Raw genomic sequence first — 14,940 nt, forward strand, 5'->3', positions numbered from 1 at the left:
GCGTTCTCAAAGCTCGATAAATTACGATTGCTTCTTCAATACTCCACCAGTAAAAAGCTTCCCTATATTAAATATCATCCTCAGCGTATTTGTACCTGCGATGCCATTGTGTTCAATATATAGGTGCGTGGCTTTACGTTTGTGGTTTTTTTGTGTATATCTAATAGGAGAATTAAGCCTCGTAATCACAGATGACTGAGTCTTTGAGACTTGAAATAAAAATAAATTAAAAGCACGAGAGTGACTACTACGTTTATGTATAGATAAACTCATTTATGAACAAGCCCAGTCGACAAACTAATTTACTGAATGAATCAATGCCTACCATAAATGTCTTCGGGAATATTCTTATTTCACGAACGAGTTTTTTTTTTTGCAAAAACACGTTTTATGTAAGCATTACTTCATGTCGTTTTATACTTTTTGACCACGAATAGCTTTCTACTTTGCCCTCGTTGCTTATAATAAAATGAGCATAGCAAACAAAAATCATCTTCAGATCTATTTTTTCAAAACTAGGGTACGAAAATCTAGCGTATTTATAATAATAGTTCTTGAACCGCATCCGCAAGAGGCCTTACACTCTTTTTTTACAGCGGCGCCAGATGAACGCCCGCGACGAGCGACTCAAGCAGACCTCGGACATACTGTCTTCAGTGCGCCTCGTCAAGATGTACGCCTGGGAAGACGCCTACCTGGACAAGCTGATGCGCAGCAGGGACGCTGAGATGAAGCCGCTCTTTTGGGTCAACGCTCTGGACGGAATCATAGATTCTATATTCAGTGCCTTTAGCTCCGTGGTACGTCATATTCGCTTAAAGTAGGCTTAACGTGGTAAGCCCTCTGTAAAAGTTTGCAGACTGCGGTGCTACAACTTCTCAGGACTTGCACCCAGCTTAACGTCAGTCAAGAGTTTAACTCTGACCGTTAGTTTTATGGTGCAGTAGTCCCTTCCTGCGCACGGTGTATGTACTGCTTAGGACTATAGGTGACCACCCGTCCCGCGACTCGCGGGACTGTCCCGCATTGAGGGCTCGTGTCCCGCGTCCCGCAAGAAATTCCCAATTCTTCAAAATGTCCCGCATTTTATTCTGTAGTAAAATTCACTCTGCAACTCATGGCGCTGCCGAACGACGGGGCACGGGGAAGCGTGGAGGTCGCTGGTAATCGTGTGAATCGGAACTGTACGCCATTTTCTATCAAACCATTGCGGGAAGCGACCGTCGTCCTTGCAGGAGAACCGACGCGCATGCTCCGTTGTGCCTCTCCCCTTGGTGGCAAAATATTCTAAGAAAAATTGCTCGCCAAAGTTTCAACATAAAATATTGTAATTATTTTAATATCGTTCTGTCAGTGCGACAGGGTTGCTGTGGATCTTGGTTTTAGTGAACACAGCCACACAAGGCAGAAACCCTGCAAATCGCAACGGTCGAAAAAGAACATAATGTTAAAAATTTGTGTACGACAATGCTGATAAAAGTAGGCGTTGACAGGAAACAATACCCCGAAAGAGATTTACTGTTTCTTATTTCCATTTGAAAAATTTATTTCTGCTACAGTCGATTTGTATGTTTTCAACTTCGACACATTTTATAACACATTTGGCATAAAAAATACTTCACTCGTAGTAAAACTTAATTAAGCTTAATTGCTCCAATACGATTAGCAGGTGTATAAACAGCAGAGGATAATAAATGTGCTAACGGAACTTCGGTTCGCCGTGTGTGTGTTACTAAATCCCCCCCCCCTCCCACTTCCAGTCTCCCGCATTTCGCTAGCAGAAAGGTGGTCACCCTACTTAGGACAGTCGTACATTTGAATTCAATGACTGAACCAGTGAGTTTATGGCGATTGTAAGACAGATTTGGATATTTTCGTTTGAAGACATGAACACGCAGCATATGTATTCACGTCTGCAGCTGATCATCATAATGTTTGCGACGCTGACCGCCTTCAACCAGGGACATGTCCTGACAATCGCAGCCTCGTTCAGTTCCATTTCTCTCGTCTACATGACGGACATCACTATGGCACAAATGGCATGGGCCCTACGCTCCAGGAGTCAGGTGAACCCTCTTCGAGATGCGGTGCCTCTGCGCAACCAGAAATCCCAGAGTGTGCTTACGCGTAGCCTCCTATATACTGACAAAGCTTGGCACATCGCCACGAGAAGCGGCCGCCGAAATGGAGAAGGTGGAGCGGCAGACAACGGATGAGAGGACTGCCACTTGACTGGCGCCCCGCTGCGGCGAGACGCCGAAACACATTTCTCCTGAGCGATTCAGTGCGTTTCGGGTCCTCGCCGCTGCAAAAGCTGTGCTCTGATGTCCAGGTTCCCCGAGAAATGGCTCTTTGGTGCTCTATAATGCGAGATCCTCGCGCTCCAAATCTGCGACGGGGCGCACTCTCTGGCTCCGTCGACAAACTGCCAGGCTTTGTGACTATAGAGGGAGCTATGGTTGTATGCTTCCTCAAGAAATTTATTCCTAAGTTTTTTTGTTTTTTTCTTCTTTTTTTTTATGTACAGTTACCTTTGATACACGCGCAACGTAAATATACTTTTTATTTAATCACCGTATTCAATAAAAAAAAAACTGATGGGTATTTATCCCAAAACATAATGCATCCTTGGCGAAACAATGATGATAACCTCTTCTGAATAATGAAACTGCGAGGCCATTAAAGCATGATAGCAACTATCCTACATCTCATTGGTTGACAAAAGAAAAAGACCAACTATTGATGTTCTGTAAGCAACGCGGGGCAGGGCACGATAACGGAATTTTTAGGAGCATTAATTTATGTGATTTCATTCGCACGTACAACCACAGTACCTAAGAGCTGAAAATACGCAGGGCGGGGCTTAATTTGTTCAGGCTTATAAATTTGTGATTAGTTATTGAGTGTTTTAATTGGCTAACGCCGCAACGTTATTAGAGGAGGAGCGTCAAAATTACACCCTGCGCTTCTTATGCGTTTAGTGACTACAATCTCGACTTCAACTGGAAGGGCCACATATATATGTGATGCGTATATCCTACAGATCTTTAACAACAACGCTAATTAAACTATTAATGCAAACTACCTTGAGGGTTAGACTGCCCGACAGGGTGCATGTCGGGCAGTCTAACCCTAAATGTAGTTTACATTTCTGTACAAAATCCAGAATGATCGCAATGAAAACTCGGTCAAAACTGCGTGTGTGCATTTGAAGAGTTCTGCGGTTACTAAGGATAAATATGTAATTTTTTTTAAAGATATCTCTGTCAACCGATCGTATCGTGAACTTCTGCATCGAAGAAGAGAAAGAGGAGAAAAAACTCTGTGACGACGACGACCAAGTATGCCAAAGAAAAGGTATAGGTGCAAACTAAAAAATGTCTACCTTGCTCGCTCTGTTATTATGGTTAGGGTAGCCGTACGTTTTAATGCTTGACGCCTGTTGACGCCTGTTGAGAACCCCTATTGTCTGCAACTACGGTGAAAATCTAACCGGCCTTTTTAATTTTAGAAATTTGGAACTGTGAAAGAGTTTCTTCCGAGGCTTTTATTGTTATTTCCACCCACATAAAGTAGTACGAATGGTATGTTACTGCATCTACAGCAAGTAAATGTGTCAGAAAAACCGTATTGTGGCAACTTAAGTGTTAATCACCTAAAAAGCTTTTTCTGTGTTGAATAACTTTATTTAAAATCAGTCAAGTGACTTATGAACGCAGTTATGTAGTTGCGCCTTCGTATAAGTCACCGGTAAAAATGTCGCCTGTTACATTTAACGAACTCTTGATCTAAGGCGACTAAGAATCACTCAAGCAGATCGCCATCCTTTGTCTCCCACGTGTCACCCAGAGATTCGCCGATTGTATAACGGAAAACGGGAAAAACCCGCAAACCTGATTGCCCCCTTCGCGTGATTGCTTCCGAGAAGGGTTTTTGGCAAAAAGTAATCGGCTCGTACCTCCAGAGCCATGTTAACAAGATTGTGGGAATGGACCCTTACCTGGTTCGAAGTTCCAGTAAAGTGGTTCGTGATTTGGAGAGCGGTTTCCCGTCTGCAAAGACTGCCTTCTCTGTGGACATTCAGGACTTGTTTTATTTGGTTCCACATGAGGGCTTGCTTACAGCCGTCAGGGACAGCATCGAGGAGTTTGGTGAAATTAGTTTTCAGAGTGCAAGCGGTATTAGCACTGAGAGTTTCCTTGAACTGCTGCGTTTCTACTTGAGCTCTACAGTAATTGCGCACGAGGAGAGGTGTTATGTTCAAAAGACCGGCCTTTGTATCGGGTCCGCGGTTGCCCCCGTGCTATGTGATATGTATTTGTCCTTTTTTGACAGGCACTTGCAGCAGCTCCTTTGCGATCAGCATGTAGAGCGCGTTTTTAGATACGTCGATGACTACCTTGTGTTTTTAGATATCGAAGGTTCTGATTGTATTCACAAGGCTGTTTCTAGCATTCTATCTATCTTCGTATCAGCATCCAATGGCCTTAATTTTACCCATGACGTATCGTATGAGCATCCGATGGCCTTAACTTTATCAACGGTTCCATCCAGTTTTTAGATCCAAAATAACGCTTAATGACAACCACATCGGCTGATCGTACCACCCTAGGACCAAGAAGGGCCTTTTGCCCTGCAACAGTGCTCACTCAAAGCTTGTTAAAAGAGCCATCATTATGTCTAGCTGTACAGCAGCATTAGAAAAATCACGTGTTCACAAAATGGCGTCCAGTTTCCGCGATCAGTGTGACCGCCTTACTGCCGCAGGGTACCCCCAACACTTGGTCTCTGCTGTATGTGTGCGCTTGCTACGGAAGCAGAAAACTGGTAGTAATGAGCAGAGGCGAAAAGAAAAAATGCGCGTGCATGTTACCCCGTACCACCACGGCCTGTCCCATAACCTGAAAAAGGTGGCGGCCAGGTATGATCTCTGGGTCGTTTTTTCAGCGCCCTGCAAACTCAGTAAAGTGTGCCCTATGATGAAGCCAAGAATGAACATCAACAAATGCAAAAAGGAGCACAGCGAGCGCTACAAGGAATGCGCATCTGGTGTTATCTATGAAATTCCGCTTTCTTGCGGGCGAGTATACATTGGCGAGACTGGACGTTGTTTCAACCTCAGGGCACGTGAACACTTTCTGTCGATAAAAAACAACACAGGTGGACATCTGCCTGTACATTGCTTGAAATGCGGTTGTCATCCTGATTTGCAAAGGACACGTGTTCTCGCAAGAGCAGATGAGACAACGGAAAGAAAACTCGTAGAAGCCTACTTCATTAAAAAGAAAGGTCACGACTGCATAAGAATGCAATCTGTTTCACTATCAGACAAGGAATTTTCTTTTTTAGATGGTCATGTTTAAGCCTTATTTCGCCGCAAACTAATTGCTGCTGTTATATATACTGTTGTGTCTGCGCCAAATAAACAGTTGGAAGTCTGCGCTCCATGTTTCGTACTTGTTTCTACCTCTGTCCTCGTCCTTTGCGCAGTTCATTTATTTCTACAAATGTATAACGGAGTCTAACTTTTAAACCTCCAAAGGGGCCTTGTGCCTGAAAGTTGAAATAGCGCGATCGATAAGTACAAGTCATAATTTTTTATTAACATGAAAAAACACTTTTAAGTACGGAGAACTTTTTCTTATAATCAGTGACAGGTTAAGGGGATACTGAACCGAGATTTGGAGTGAAAATTGTCGGTCGTAATGGCATATATGGCGCACCACATTGTTATAAGCTACGTTGTCTCGAGCGAGATCGCGTTCAAAATTTAATAAATCAAAATATAAATATTGTACGCCACCCTTGGTGCGCGTTTTTGGAAGCTCGTTTCGTGACGTCAAGTTACTTGCCCTGCCAGGAAGGCCAGCTTGGGCACGCGTTCTGCCCGGTCAAGGCTAGGTGGCGCAGTCTGCCACACATAACGATTTACATAGCCACTAGTCATCCATCCATCCGGTATTTGGCAAGATCGGCCCGTTGCGTGGTCGTCAAGCGTGCTCGTACCTGCTCGTACCTCAAACTCGGACCTCGCATGTGCTATGGCGACGTGCTGTACCTGCAGTAGCCGCTGCGGCAGCGAAGTACCGTCTGATCAAGAGCGCGAGCATGTACCAAGAAAGAGGCCTAAAGTGCTGCTGTACACCTGCGACCCCCCCCCCCCCCCCCCCCGTGTAGTCGTCGTCGTCATCGCAGCGCATACTCAGAGATTCGCATTTCAGAAGAAGCGAATACGGCGAGTGCACAGCTTTGATCAGTATCCAAGGTCTGCGATCACATGGGTACTCAGAGCCATATCCTCCTGTACACTGACAAAGCCTGGCAGAGCGCCACGAAAAGCGGCCGCCGAAAGGGAAAAGGTAGAGCGGCAGACACTGGATGAGAGGAGAGCCACGTGACTGGGACGCCGCTGTGGCGAGACGCCGAAACGCACTTCTCCCGAGCGAACAAGTGAGTTTCGGGTCCTTGCCGCTGCAAAAGCTGTGCGCGGACGTCTAGGTTCCCCGAGAAATGGCTCTTTGATGCTCTGTGCTACCAGATCCTCGCGCTCCAAATCTGCGACCAAGCACTCTATGGTTCCGTCGTCGAACTGCCAGGCTTTGTGAGTATATAGGAGGCTCCGCCGTAGCTTTGGTTTACTGCCTGCGAGGAATGCATTTGGAAGCACGTTCAACGTCAACTCCACACGATCAGAATCGTTGTTCTTCAAAGACGATAAATTGGAGCTAGTTCTGAGCACGCTTTGCGAATAACGTGCTACGATATGACGTCTCCTGAATGACAGGAAAACGAAGAACGAGAAAACACGAGAGCAAGTAAGCATATGCCAGTTCCGCCACTGCTACTCCCGAAAAGATACGTTCGCATCGTCTGCTTCCGGCTGACGGTTCTCCCGATCGGCGAAATCAGAACTTCGTTCCAAGAAGTACGGTAATCAGATCATCAACCAACTGTATAATTCACATATTTGGGTACTGTACCAACCCAGGAAGCTCGCTCGATTAATCCTTTTTATTTACACTTCGGATCAGTATTTTTTTTTTCTTTTAAACACAAGAGATTGTGTTTTTTTTTGTCTTTTTTTATTTGCATTTTATAGGTGCGCGTTCTTATTTGCTAACGCCCCAACCCCATTGGCCGAGGAGTAAAAATGACGCCGAGTACTTGCCACGTCTTTGTATTTTAGAAGCTGTCGGTAATTTATAGGACCCTCGAGATCCCTAGAGTCTCGACTCATCTCACATTTCTGTATTAGCTCTGAGAGGGTGCACCCTTGGCAGTTTATAGGCCCACGTCACCGACGTTGCTCAGAGGGGGCTTTTGACCTGCTGTTCTCGCAGACTGGGAAATGAACTTTTGGCTCTCGCTTCTTACAGGGGAAGTCATCATGAGCAACTGCTCCTTATCCTGGAGCAAACATAAAAACAACGGAGCGGGGCTGAGCAACGTCGACCTGCGCGTCAGTCCCGGATCGCTGGTGGGCGTGGTTGGCTTCGTGGGCAGTGGCAAGTCGTCGCTCCTCGCCGGAATACTGGGGGACATGCACGTCTACGTGGGCGCTGTCAAGTGCACGGTAAATGGGGAAGGGGGAGGGGGAGGGGGAAGAGGGGAAAGAGCCGGCGCTCGACTGCTTCATCTAAACGATGGTTCATACGTTTGCGTTTGATTGTGCTTGGCTGTGCCACGATTGCTTGTGACTGCAAACGACGAGGCTAGAGTTCCTATCTACGGGAGCCAGAGTTGCGCGCTGTTCTCTGTAGCGCCGTCTTTCCTGTACGGCATGTTGATCCTGCTCCTCACGTGACTGAATTCGGCGAACAGCGGCGCCGCCCGTTCGATGCGCACGGCGCGCTCAAAAGCAGGGGAACGTGCGCCGGGGCGCGTGTAACGTCTACTTTCCTGCACGGCATTTGATCCTACTCCTCACGTGATCGGATCTCGGCGAATAGCGGCGCGGCGGCAAGTGGAAAACAGACGCACAATTCTAGCTCCCGTAGGGAGCCTATACAGGAACTCTAAACGAGTTAACACACTATAGCGCCACCTTTTGAGTAGGCCTAAAGCGCTTTCGATATACGCTTATTTTATGGATTATTCGTTCACCGTGGGCTTAGAATAATCCTAAAAATGTAACAAAAAAATAGCTTATACATAACACGTAGATTTGATCCCGCGAATACTTCAAACCCTTCGGACTAGTTATATGGAGTTCGAACAGTTTCTATGGCTTCCTGATAGATGGCACCAGTGTGTTCGTTCCTCGTAACCCGTCACAAGCGGTCGTAACGCAGTCATTCCCATTCAAACACAGAGCAGCAACCTTAATAGGGATCCTAGTGAGTAGTCTTCTGTAACTGGTATACTCGGAAGCACTTCCTGGGCAAGGCAGTTAATGCCGGATCGCAGTTTAACAAAGACTAATTACTTTTTTTACTCAAAATTAGTTTGTGTATACCGGAAGTCAATCATATAACACATCAAGTAATTGGCGTCTGCACATAATGCCCCAGTATCTCGAGTTGCAGGAGTTCCCAAGTTGTGCAAATGGCGCCGTCCGCCTGTGTCAGCATAAATATGGTGTGTACGAGCGGAGATGTTCATCGACACTAAGTAATTATCCAACCCTTTACGACAAGAGGAATCTTAACAACAAAAACAGTGCCCTTAACAAATATCGTTGAAATAAAAATGGTGCGGAAGTAGGCGCCATCGGTGTGTACGCTCCATGACACTGTCAAAGCGAACTAGACCATTGCCAGTTTTCTTTGATTTTCTCTCAGTGTGCAAGAACTTTCATCAAAACTAATGGTTGAAAGTGTTCAGTTGGGCCAGTAACCTAAGTGCTAACGTTTCATGCCCGTATCTTTCCTCTTGAGGTAAACAGAGAAAAGCGCGCAATTTGTGTTCGCGCTAACGGCGTTGCGCAATGTATGTTGTATGCGTGAATGTAGCAATGAATTCTTGCATCGTCGGGAAGCAGATCCGGGAGTCTCTTGGGACTGCAGCAGTTACCTCTTTCATATCGCCTAGAAGTGAACAGTTGGCTGCAAGAGCAAGCCTGCGGGGGCAGTTTTTCGAACACGGGAATACCCAGAGGCTGGCTTCTTAAACCTCTTGCTTTCAAGTCAGTGTCACAAACAGCTTTTCCCTTTACGGCCCATTACTTCTCGGTTAAACAAAAGGAATGCGTTGATATTCATTAATTAACTTGGCGGGCGCTTTTCTCTTTTTTTTTTTCAAAACTTTTGCACTGGATGCAGCAAGAGCGCGAGAAGTCATGCCCCCATTGACATATAGAAAGTGGTGTAGTTTTTTTTAAGCACATCGCTATCATTGTGACAGCCGGTTCTTAATAGATGACTTAAAGGCATGCTCTGGATATAAATTGAATGACTGAAGTTAATAAGTTATTCTTCTTCGTTTTGAACGTCCTCGTGGTGGTTTCATTTTCTTAAGTTCGAATATTAGGCGTCAACAGCATGATTACTGATAAATGAATGTGCGCAAGTACGTTGTTTCTTCTCAATATGTGTAAACTCCTTTAGACCCTATGAAGAATGTCCCTTAATTTTTCAATAGCAACATGACGCTTAAAATCATTAAAAACATTGTAAAACAATAATATTTATTTAGTACACTGATTATGATAGTTATCCTCCCAATGACGACCTCCGACTCCATCCAATAAACCTGCACTGAAGGGGATTGTTTCCATATCTCCCTCCTTCCCATTTTCAGCAGGTCCCACCGAAACTATACTGAAGACGGTATTTCGTAACGGTCTCAATTTTTAAAGAACTCTGTACGAATCAACAACGAACAGCTTGCGTACGTTTGTAACATAGGGGCCCATAAGAAAGCAGTAACAGCTATCTTTCATAACACCGCGGCAGTCGTCCTAATTTATGTTAAAGACCGTTTCCCTGTAACTGTAGCCATGTTAGAATATTACATAGTTGCGTTGGGCAACAAAAAAGAGTAAATATTTTAAGTATAACTACAATAAAAGTATATCTAAGAAAAATGCGCAACAATTGGCACGAATCCCTTCAAGTCTAGCGCCTTCGAGTCGGCAAATAAAGAAATTTCCTATTGTTCCTCAGCTCAGCTACGTCAGAATTCAACATGGTGGAACTCACGAAAATACGGACAATATCCGATAAATAAACTGTGTTAAGATGTCATTTGATGCACTGCCATGATACACCTTCTTTACTCATTAACACCGAGACAAAAACGATGTTCCTTCTAGTCTATAAAAACCCATAGTGTTTTTGTTTGTTTATTAATCTTCGTTACAGATTTAATCGTTCATATCTTAAAAATTTTGTGTATGCATAACTGTATACTTCTTTAGCTGTTTCTAATGCTTGCTGTTGTTTTCGATGTGAAAAAAAAATTTTAAAATTCAACAAGCCTCACCGGAGGTGTGGATGTGCCTCAAAACGTTCTGACTAACCACAGTTACAAGCAACGAGAATATGCTCTTACTTTTCTGACAGAAGCGAAAAAGTCGCGCTATTTTTCTACCGGAAAATCTGTTGCAGAGTACAGCTTGCCTTGGAGTCGTGTAACGTACAGGACTACATGACGTTGCGTATTTGACGTTCATTGAAGTTCGGTGGTGGGGCGGCACTCCAGTGCAGGCTATCTGAAGCTCACATGTGCTATTTTGTTTCAGGGCCGAGTGGCCTACGTTCCACAGACGGCCAACGTGCACAATATGAGTGTGCGAGACAACGTCTTGTATGGCAAATCCATGAATGGCGGGGACTACGCACGTGTGCTACAGGCATGCCAACTGTATGAGGACATTAGCACGTTTCCCGCCGGCGACCTCACAGAAGTTGGAGAAAAGGTTCGTTCCTGCTTCGTCGTTTTGAGCGAGGAAGCATCGTAGACACAGCCTTGCAACTAAGGACATCCAGTTTGTCCGATAAGTTTCTTTTTATGTGCACAGTGGTCGGCGAAAATCTGCACAATTGAATCCAACCAACAAAGCATTGCAAACTTTTTTTTGGTATTCATTAAGGTGACCGTTTGATTTAAAAGGTGGATGTGGAAAACCTAAAGATGCGGGAAACTGGTGAAATTTTCGTAATTTGGAAAAGCCGAAGCTGCAAAAACACTCGAGAACGATACAACACAATTGTGATATACTTGTGTGTGCTTTTCTTTCTTTGTGTGTATGCGTGTGTTTTTTTTTTTTTTTGTTTTTTTTTTCAATTTGCGGTTGACCGAATTTTGCGGTTGCTCGTAGCATATGATGTGGCCGGACTTAAAGTGGAACAGAGTATAGTGGTGTGTAGTAACCAAAGGAACTGAGTAGATACTCTATGTACCTTCTTACAACACTACAAGATTTCTCGAGTGCATCAAAAAAAAAATAAGACATCGACAGTTTCCCGGAAGGTTCTGATTGAAGGAAACGATAGTCGAAGAACGGGAGACCACTTCTGTGATCGAATGGGGGTATGACATCTCAGTGAGATGAAAGGCGGCTACAAATCTCTGTAACGCGAAATTAGAGCACAGCTCTTGAGGAGGAAGAGGCGAAGGTATGCCCCTCCTCCTCCTCTCCTCTTCCTCCTCTCCCTACCTCTGCCCTCCTCATTTCCTCCTCTTCCTCTCCTCCTCCCTTCCTTCGTGCCCTCCCCTCCTCCTCTTGCGTGCCTTCCCATCTTCCTCCTCAGTACCCTCCCCTCCCTCTTCGCCCACAGTTTCTCCGCTAAATTTACCTGAAAAATGGACGTCACATGACCTCAACACCAATTCAGTTTCCCCACTAAATTTATTGGGGAAAATGATGTCACAGGACTTGGTTTCACGTCAGAGGTTTCCCGCTGATTTAGTGGGAAAATTGACGTCACGTGACCTCAAGTCCAATTCAATTTCTCGAACTTAGCGGGGAATATTCCCGCTAAGTCTAATGGAGAAACTGAATTCGTCACCTAAGTCTAGCGGGGAATCAAAATAGTGTTGATGTCACGTGACGTCAATTTTCCCGCTAAGTTGAGCGTGGTTACGTCGAAACCGACGCCGACGCAGCGAAGCATGGAAACGGGCGCCTAGGAGCTGCGCTCTAAAAATGTCAGCTTTTTTTCTCTTTCTGTTATTAGGGCGAGACGCTGAGTGGCGGGCAGAAGCAGAGGATCAACCTGGCCCGGGCTGCCTACCACCAGGCAGACATCTACCTACTCGACGATCCTCTGAGCGCTCTGGACGCCGTCGTCGCCAAGAAGGTTTTCAAGGAAGTGATCGGCAAAAAGGGCATCCTCAGGAGCCAGGTGCTGCATTATCTCACGGCTGCCTGACTTCATTCGCAACACTTGATTCATGTACCAGAACGTAGGTAGGCAGTAACTCAATAAATGCAAGAACACGAAAAATACACTCACACCGCGCGTTGAGCGTGGTGTGAGAGTATTTTTTGTGTGCTTAAATGTGTTGAGTGACTGTTTACCTGTGCGCTGGAACGTGGACCATGTTTTACCAACTCGCCCAATCTGCGGTATTAACAGGCTTCATCGTAAAACGTGTTTCGAGTTGCCAATCAATTATCATATATTTCCCTGCTTTCTTTTAGACTGCGCGCATGCCTTGTGATAAGCATGCTAACGGTGTTTGGAGGCAGTCCACCGAGCAGGCATTAGCGTACATTGTGAAATGATCCCGAACGTGAAAACGTTTACCGAAGTGGCTACAGGGCTGCTTGGTATATGTGACTACTTATAAATTATAAACTAGTTGTGCGATCTGAAATGACTAGGCCTGTACTAATCTCATTTTTATGTTGCGCATTTTTGTTTCTCACATCAGGAAAAATTAATAGTTTTTTTTTAAATTGTTCGGAAACTGTTGTTAGTCGGAATAGTATAAAATTTGTCAGGATAGAGCCTAACAAAACACGAAGAGAATATCTTTGTAAAACATAGCTCAGAAAAATTTAGCTTTACTGTTGATCTATTCCAAGACCTTTAGTTATTCAAATTTCATTTTTATCATGGTAATAATAACACCTGTAATTCATCAAGCGTATACCGGCGGGACTGTACCGCCAAATTGACGAAGGTGCGTTGGCGGTCGGTCGATTAGCAGCCTTAAAGTATGTCAGATTGTAGCCGGGTTAGAGGTTTTTTTCCTTCTGATCACTTATTCTATCTTGAAAAGTCATCTGTCAGACATAAGATAAATACAGCTTCAGGTACAGCACACAGTGTAAGAAAACGTCCCCGAGCAGGTGGCTGCATGTTCAAGAAAACTGCAAAATACACTCTTTATGTACGAAGTTATCATATTAATTTGACTCACGTAATGGTGTAAGCCGAAGAAAGAAGCTACACTGGTTGTAGAACATTGATCCCATTACGGTTGTTCTTTCAGAAAAGAAATTAACGCTTAAAAAGTATTTGCTATTTACGTTCTGCTTCTCAAACGCCTTGGTACACTGCGTGGGCGCGTGTAGTGGCATGGCGTGACGTGTCACGTCGTTGCACAGTCGATACTGGGAGAGTTCGCTGCCTACAGAATAGCTGTCCTGGAAACCAATGGCGCATCTTCGATAGCGTCTCGCGTAAACACGGCAGGAATCAACCCACATGAGGCTCCCTCGCTTCACACCGTGCGTTCTCGGTGTCGCGTACAAAATAAAGAACCACGACGGCAGAAAAACGGATATTGAACTCGAGCGTAGGCTGCTTTTCTCATCAAATGCAACTCTGCATAATACGGCTTTGATCGATAGATTAAAAAAAAAACGGCTGCAAGGACATAACTCAACCCCGAGACTGGGGGAAGCAAAAACGACACGAACAAACAAAGTCTTTTTGTGCGTTTGTGTCATGCTGTGCTTGCTTCTCGCAGTCTTGGAGTTAATTTATGTCTATTTATTCTTCACCCGCTTGTTTGCGTCCTGACTACCGGTTCAACAGCTGCGCTTGTTTACGATGATCGTCACACAGAACAAACTTTGAGTGCTCTTTGTTTTGTCTCATTGGCAGACTCGGATTATTGCGTGCAACCAGGGGTCATTTCTAAGACAAATGGACAAGCTGGTCCTGGTTCACAACACGGGCATCACAGTTTATGACAACCTAAAGGATCTGCTCAATGACTCGAGGACTCCAGAAACACTTCGGCACGGATCCGTGTCAACGAGCCCTAATAACAAACGAAACAAAGAGATGTAAGTTGAAATTGTCCCCTGAAGGTAGGTAAGACCAAAAGCACACTCGGGGCAGCTGCCACTCTTGCAATACCCAGAGACTGCCTGCACGTCACGGAATCTTACTTCTTTATTTACGCTCGTTTAGTTTTCAATCGCCCGGAATGGTAGTGAAGAAAACCAATGCTCCCCTCTTCACTTTATTTACACTGCGCCGGTTTAGGACACTGAGAACTTTGGTCCCGCTGCGACGGGCGCGCTTGGATCAAGCGTGGGGCGAAGGCGCGGGGCGCAAAGCACATGGCTAGGAGACAAGATAGTTCAGCCTAAAGTCACTGCATCCTGGAAAAGTAGCGCACGCTCCTTGTATGTGTGATGATTGTTGGCTGACCCACGTGCGACGTGGTTGGCACGAGACACGTGCGGTCGGATCAAAAGAACGCATGAGATAAAGATGTTTTTTCTGGCCACGCCAAAACTGAGGACCGATGGCAGAAGCCACCAAATCGAACCCGCCAGGATTTTTCGCCTCCCTCCAACAGCAGCCGCCACTGGATTTCAATAATTCGTCGGAGTGGCCTAGCTGGATACAGCACTTCGACGACTAACGCTACGCGTCTGCTATCAACGAGCGAAGTGACGAGGCCCAAGTCCGTACCCTGCTATACTCCATGGGCAAACAGGCAAGATACATTTTTGCAAGGTTTGACCTAGCGGAGGGAGACTCAAAGAAACTTGACATCGTAAAAAACAATTTCGATGAATATTTCCTGAAG

At 45.2% G+C, this 14,940-nt stretch overlaps 1 protein-coding gene across 1 annotated transcript; it reads left to right on the forward strand.

The window, feature by feature from the left end:
• The first annotated feature begins 1,931 nt into the window (after positions 1-1,931).
• On the forward strand, positions 1,932-14,189 carry LOC8033173 (multidrug resistance-associated protein 1-like). The gene is made up of 6 exons (XM_042286985.1): positions 1,932-2,066; positions 3,258-3,357; positions 7,377-7,573; positions 10,682-10,858; positions 12,120-12,287; positions 14,001-14,189. The coding sequence occupies exons 1-6, from the start codon at positions 1,932-1,934 to the stop codon at positions 14,187-14,189; spliced, it is 966 nt and encodes a 321-aa protein (XP_042142919.1).
• The last annotated feature ends 751 nt before the right edge of the window (positions 14,190-14,940 follow it).

The sequence above is a fragment of the Ixodes scapularis genome, unplaced genomic scaffold, assembly GCF_016920785.2.
Source record: "Ixodes scapularis isolate PalLabHiFi unplaced genomic scaffold, ASM1692078v2 PGA_scaffold8__174_contigs__length_109621045, whole genome shotgun sequence".
Classification (NCBI taxonomy): domain Eukaryota; kingdom Metazoa; phylum Arthropoda; class Arachnida; order Ixodida; family Ixodidae; genus Ixodes; species Ixodes scapularis.

What these genes read in the sequence shown, in the direction of transcription:
- LOC8033173 (XM_042286985.1), top strand. Translation starts at nt 1,932, where the DNA reads ATGTTTGCGACGCTGACCGCCTTCAACCAGGGACATGTCCTGACAATC. An exon ending in CCCTACGCTCCAGGAGTCAG is followed by an intron (nt 2,067 to 3,257) that starts GTGAACCCTCTT and finishes TTTTTTTTAAAG; the next exon opens with ATATCTCTGTCAACCGATCG. An exon ending in AGGGCATCCTCAGGAGCCAG is followed by an intron (nt 12,288 to 14,000) that starts GTGCTGCATTAT and finishes TCTCATTGGCAG; the next exon opens with ACTCGGATTATTGCGTGCAA.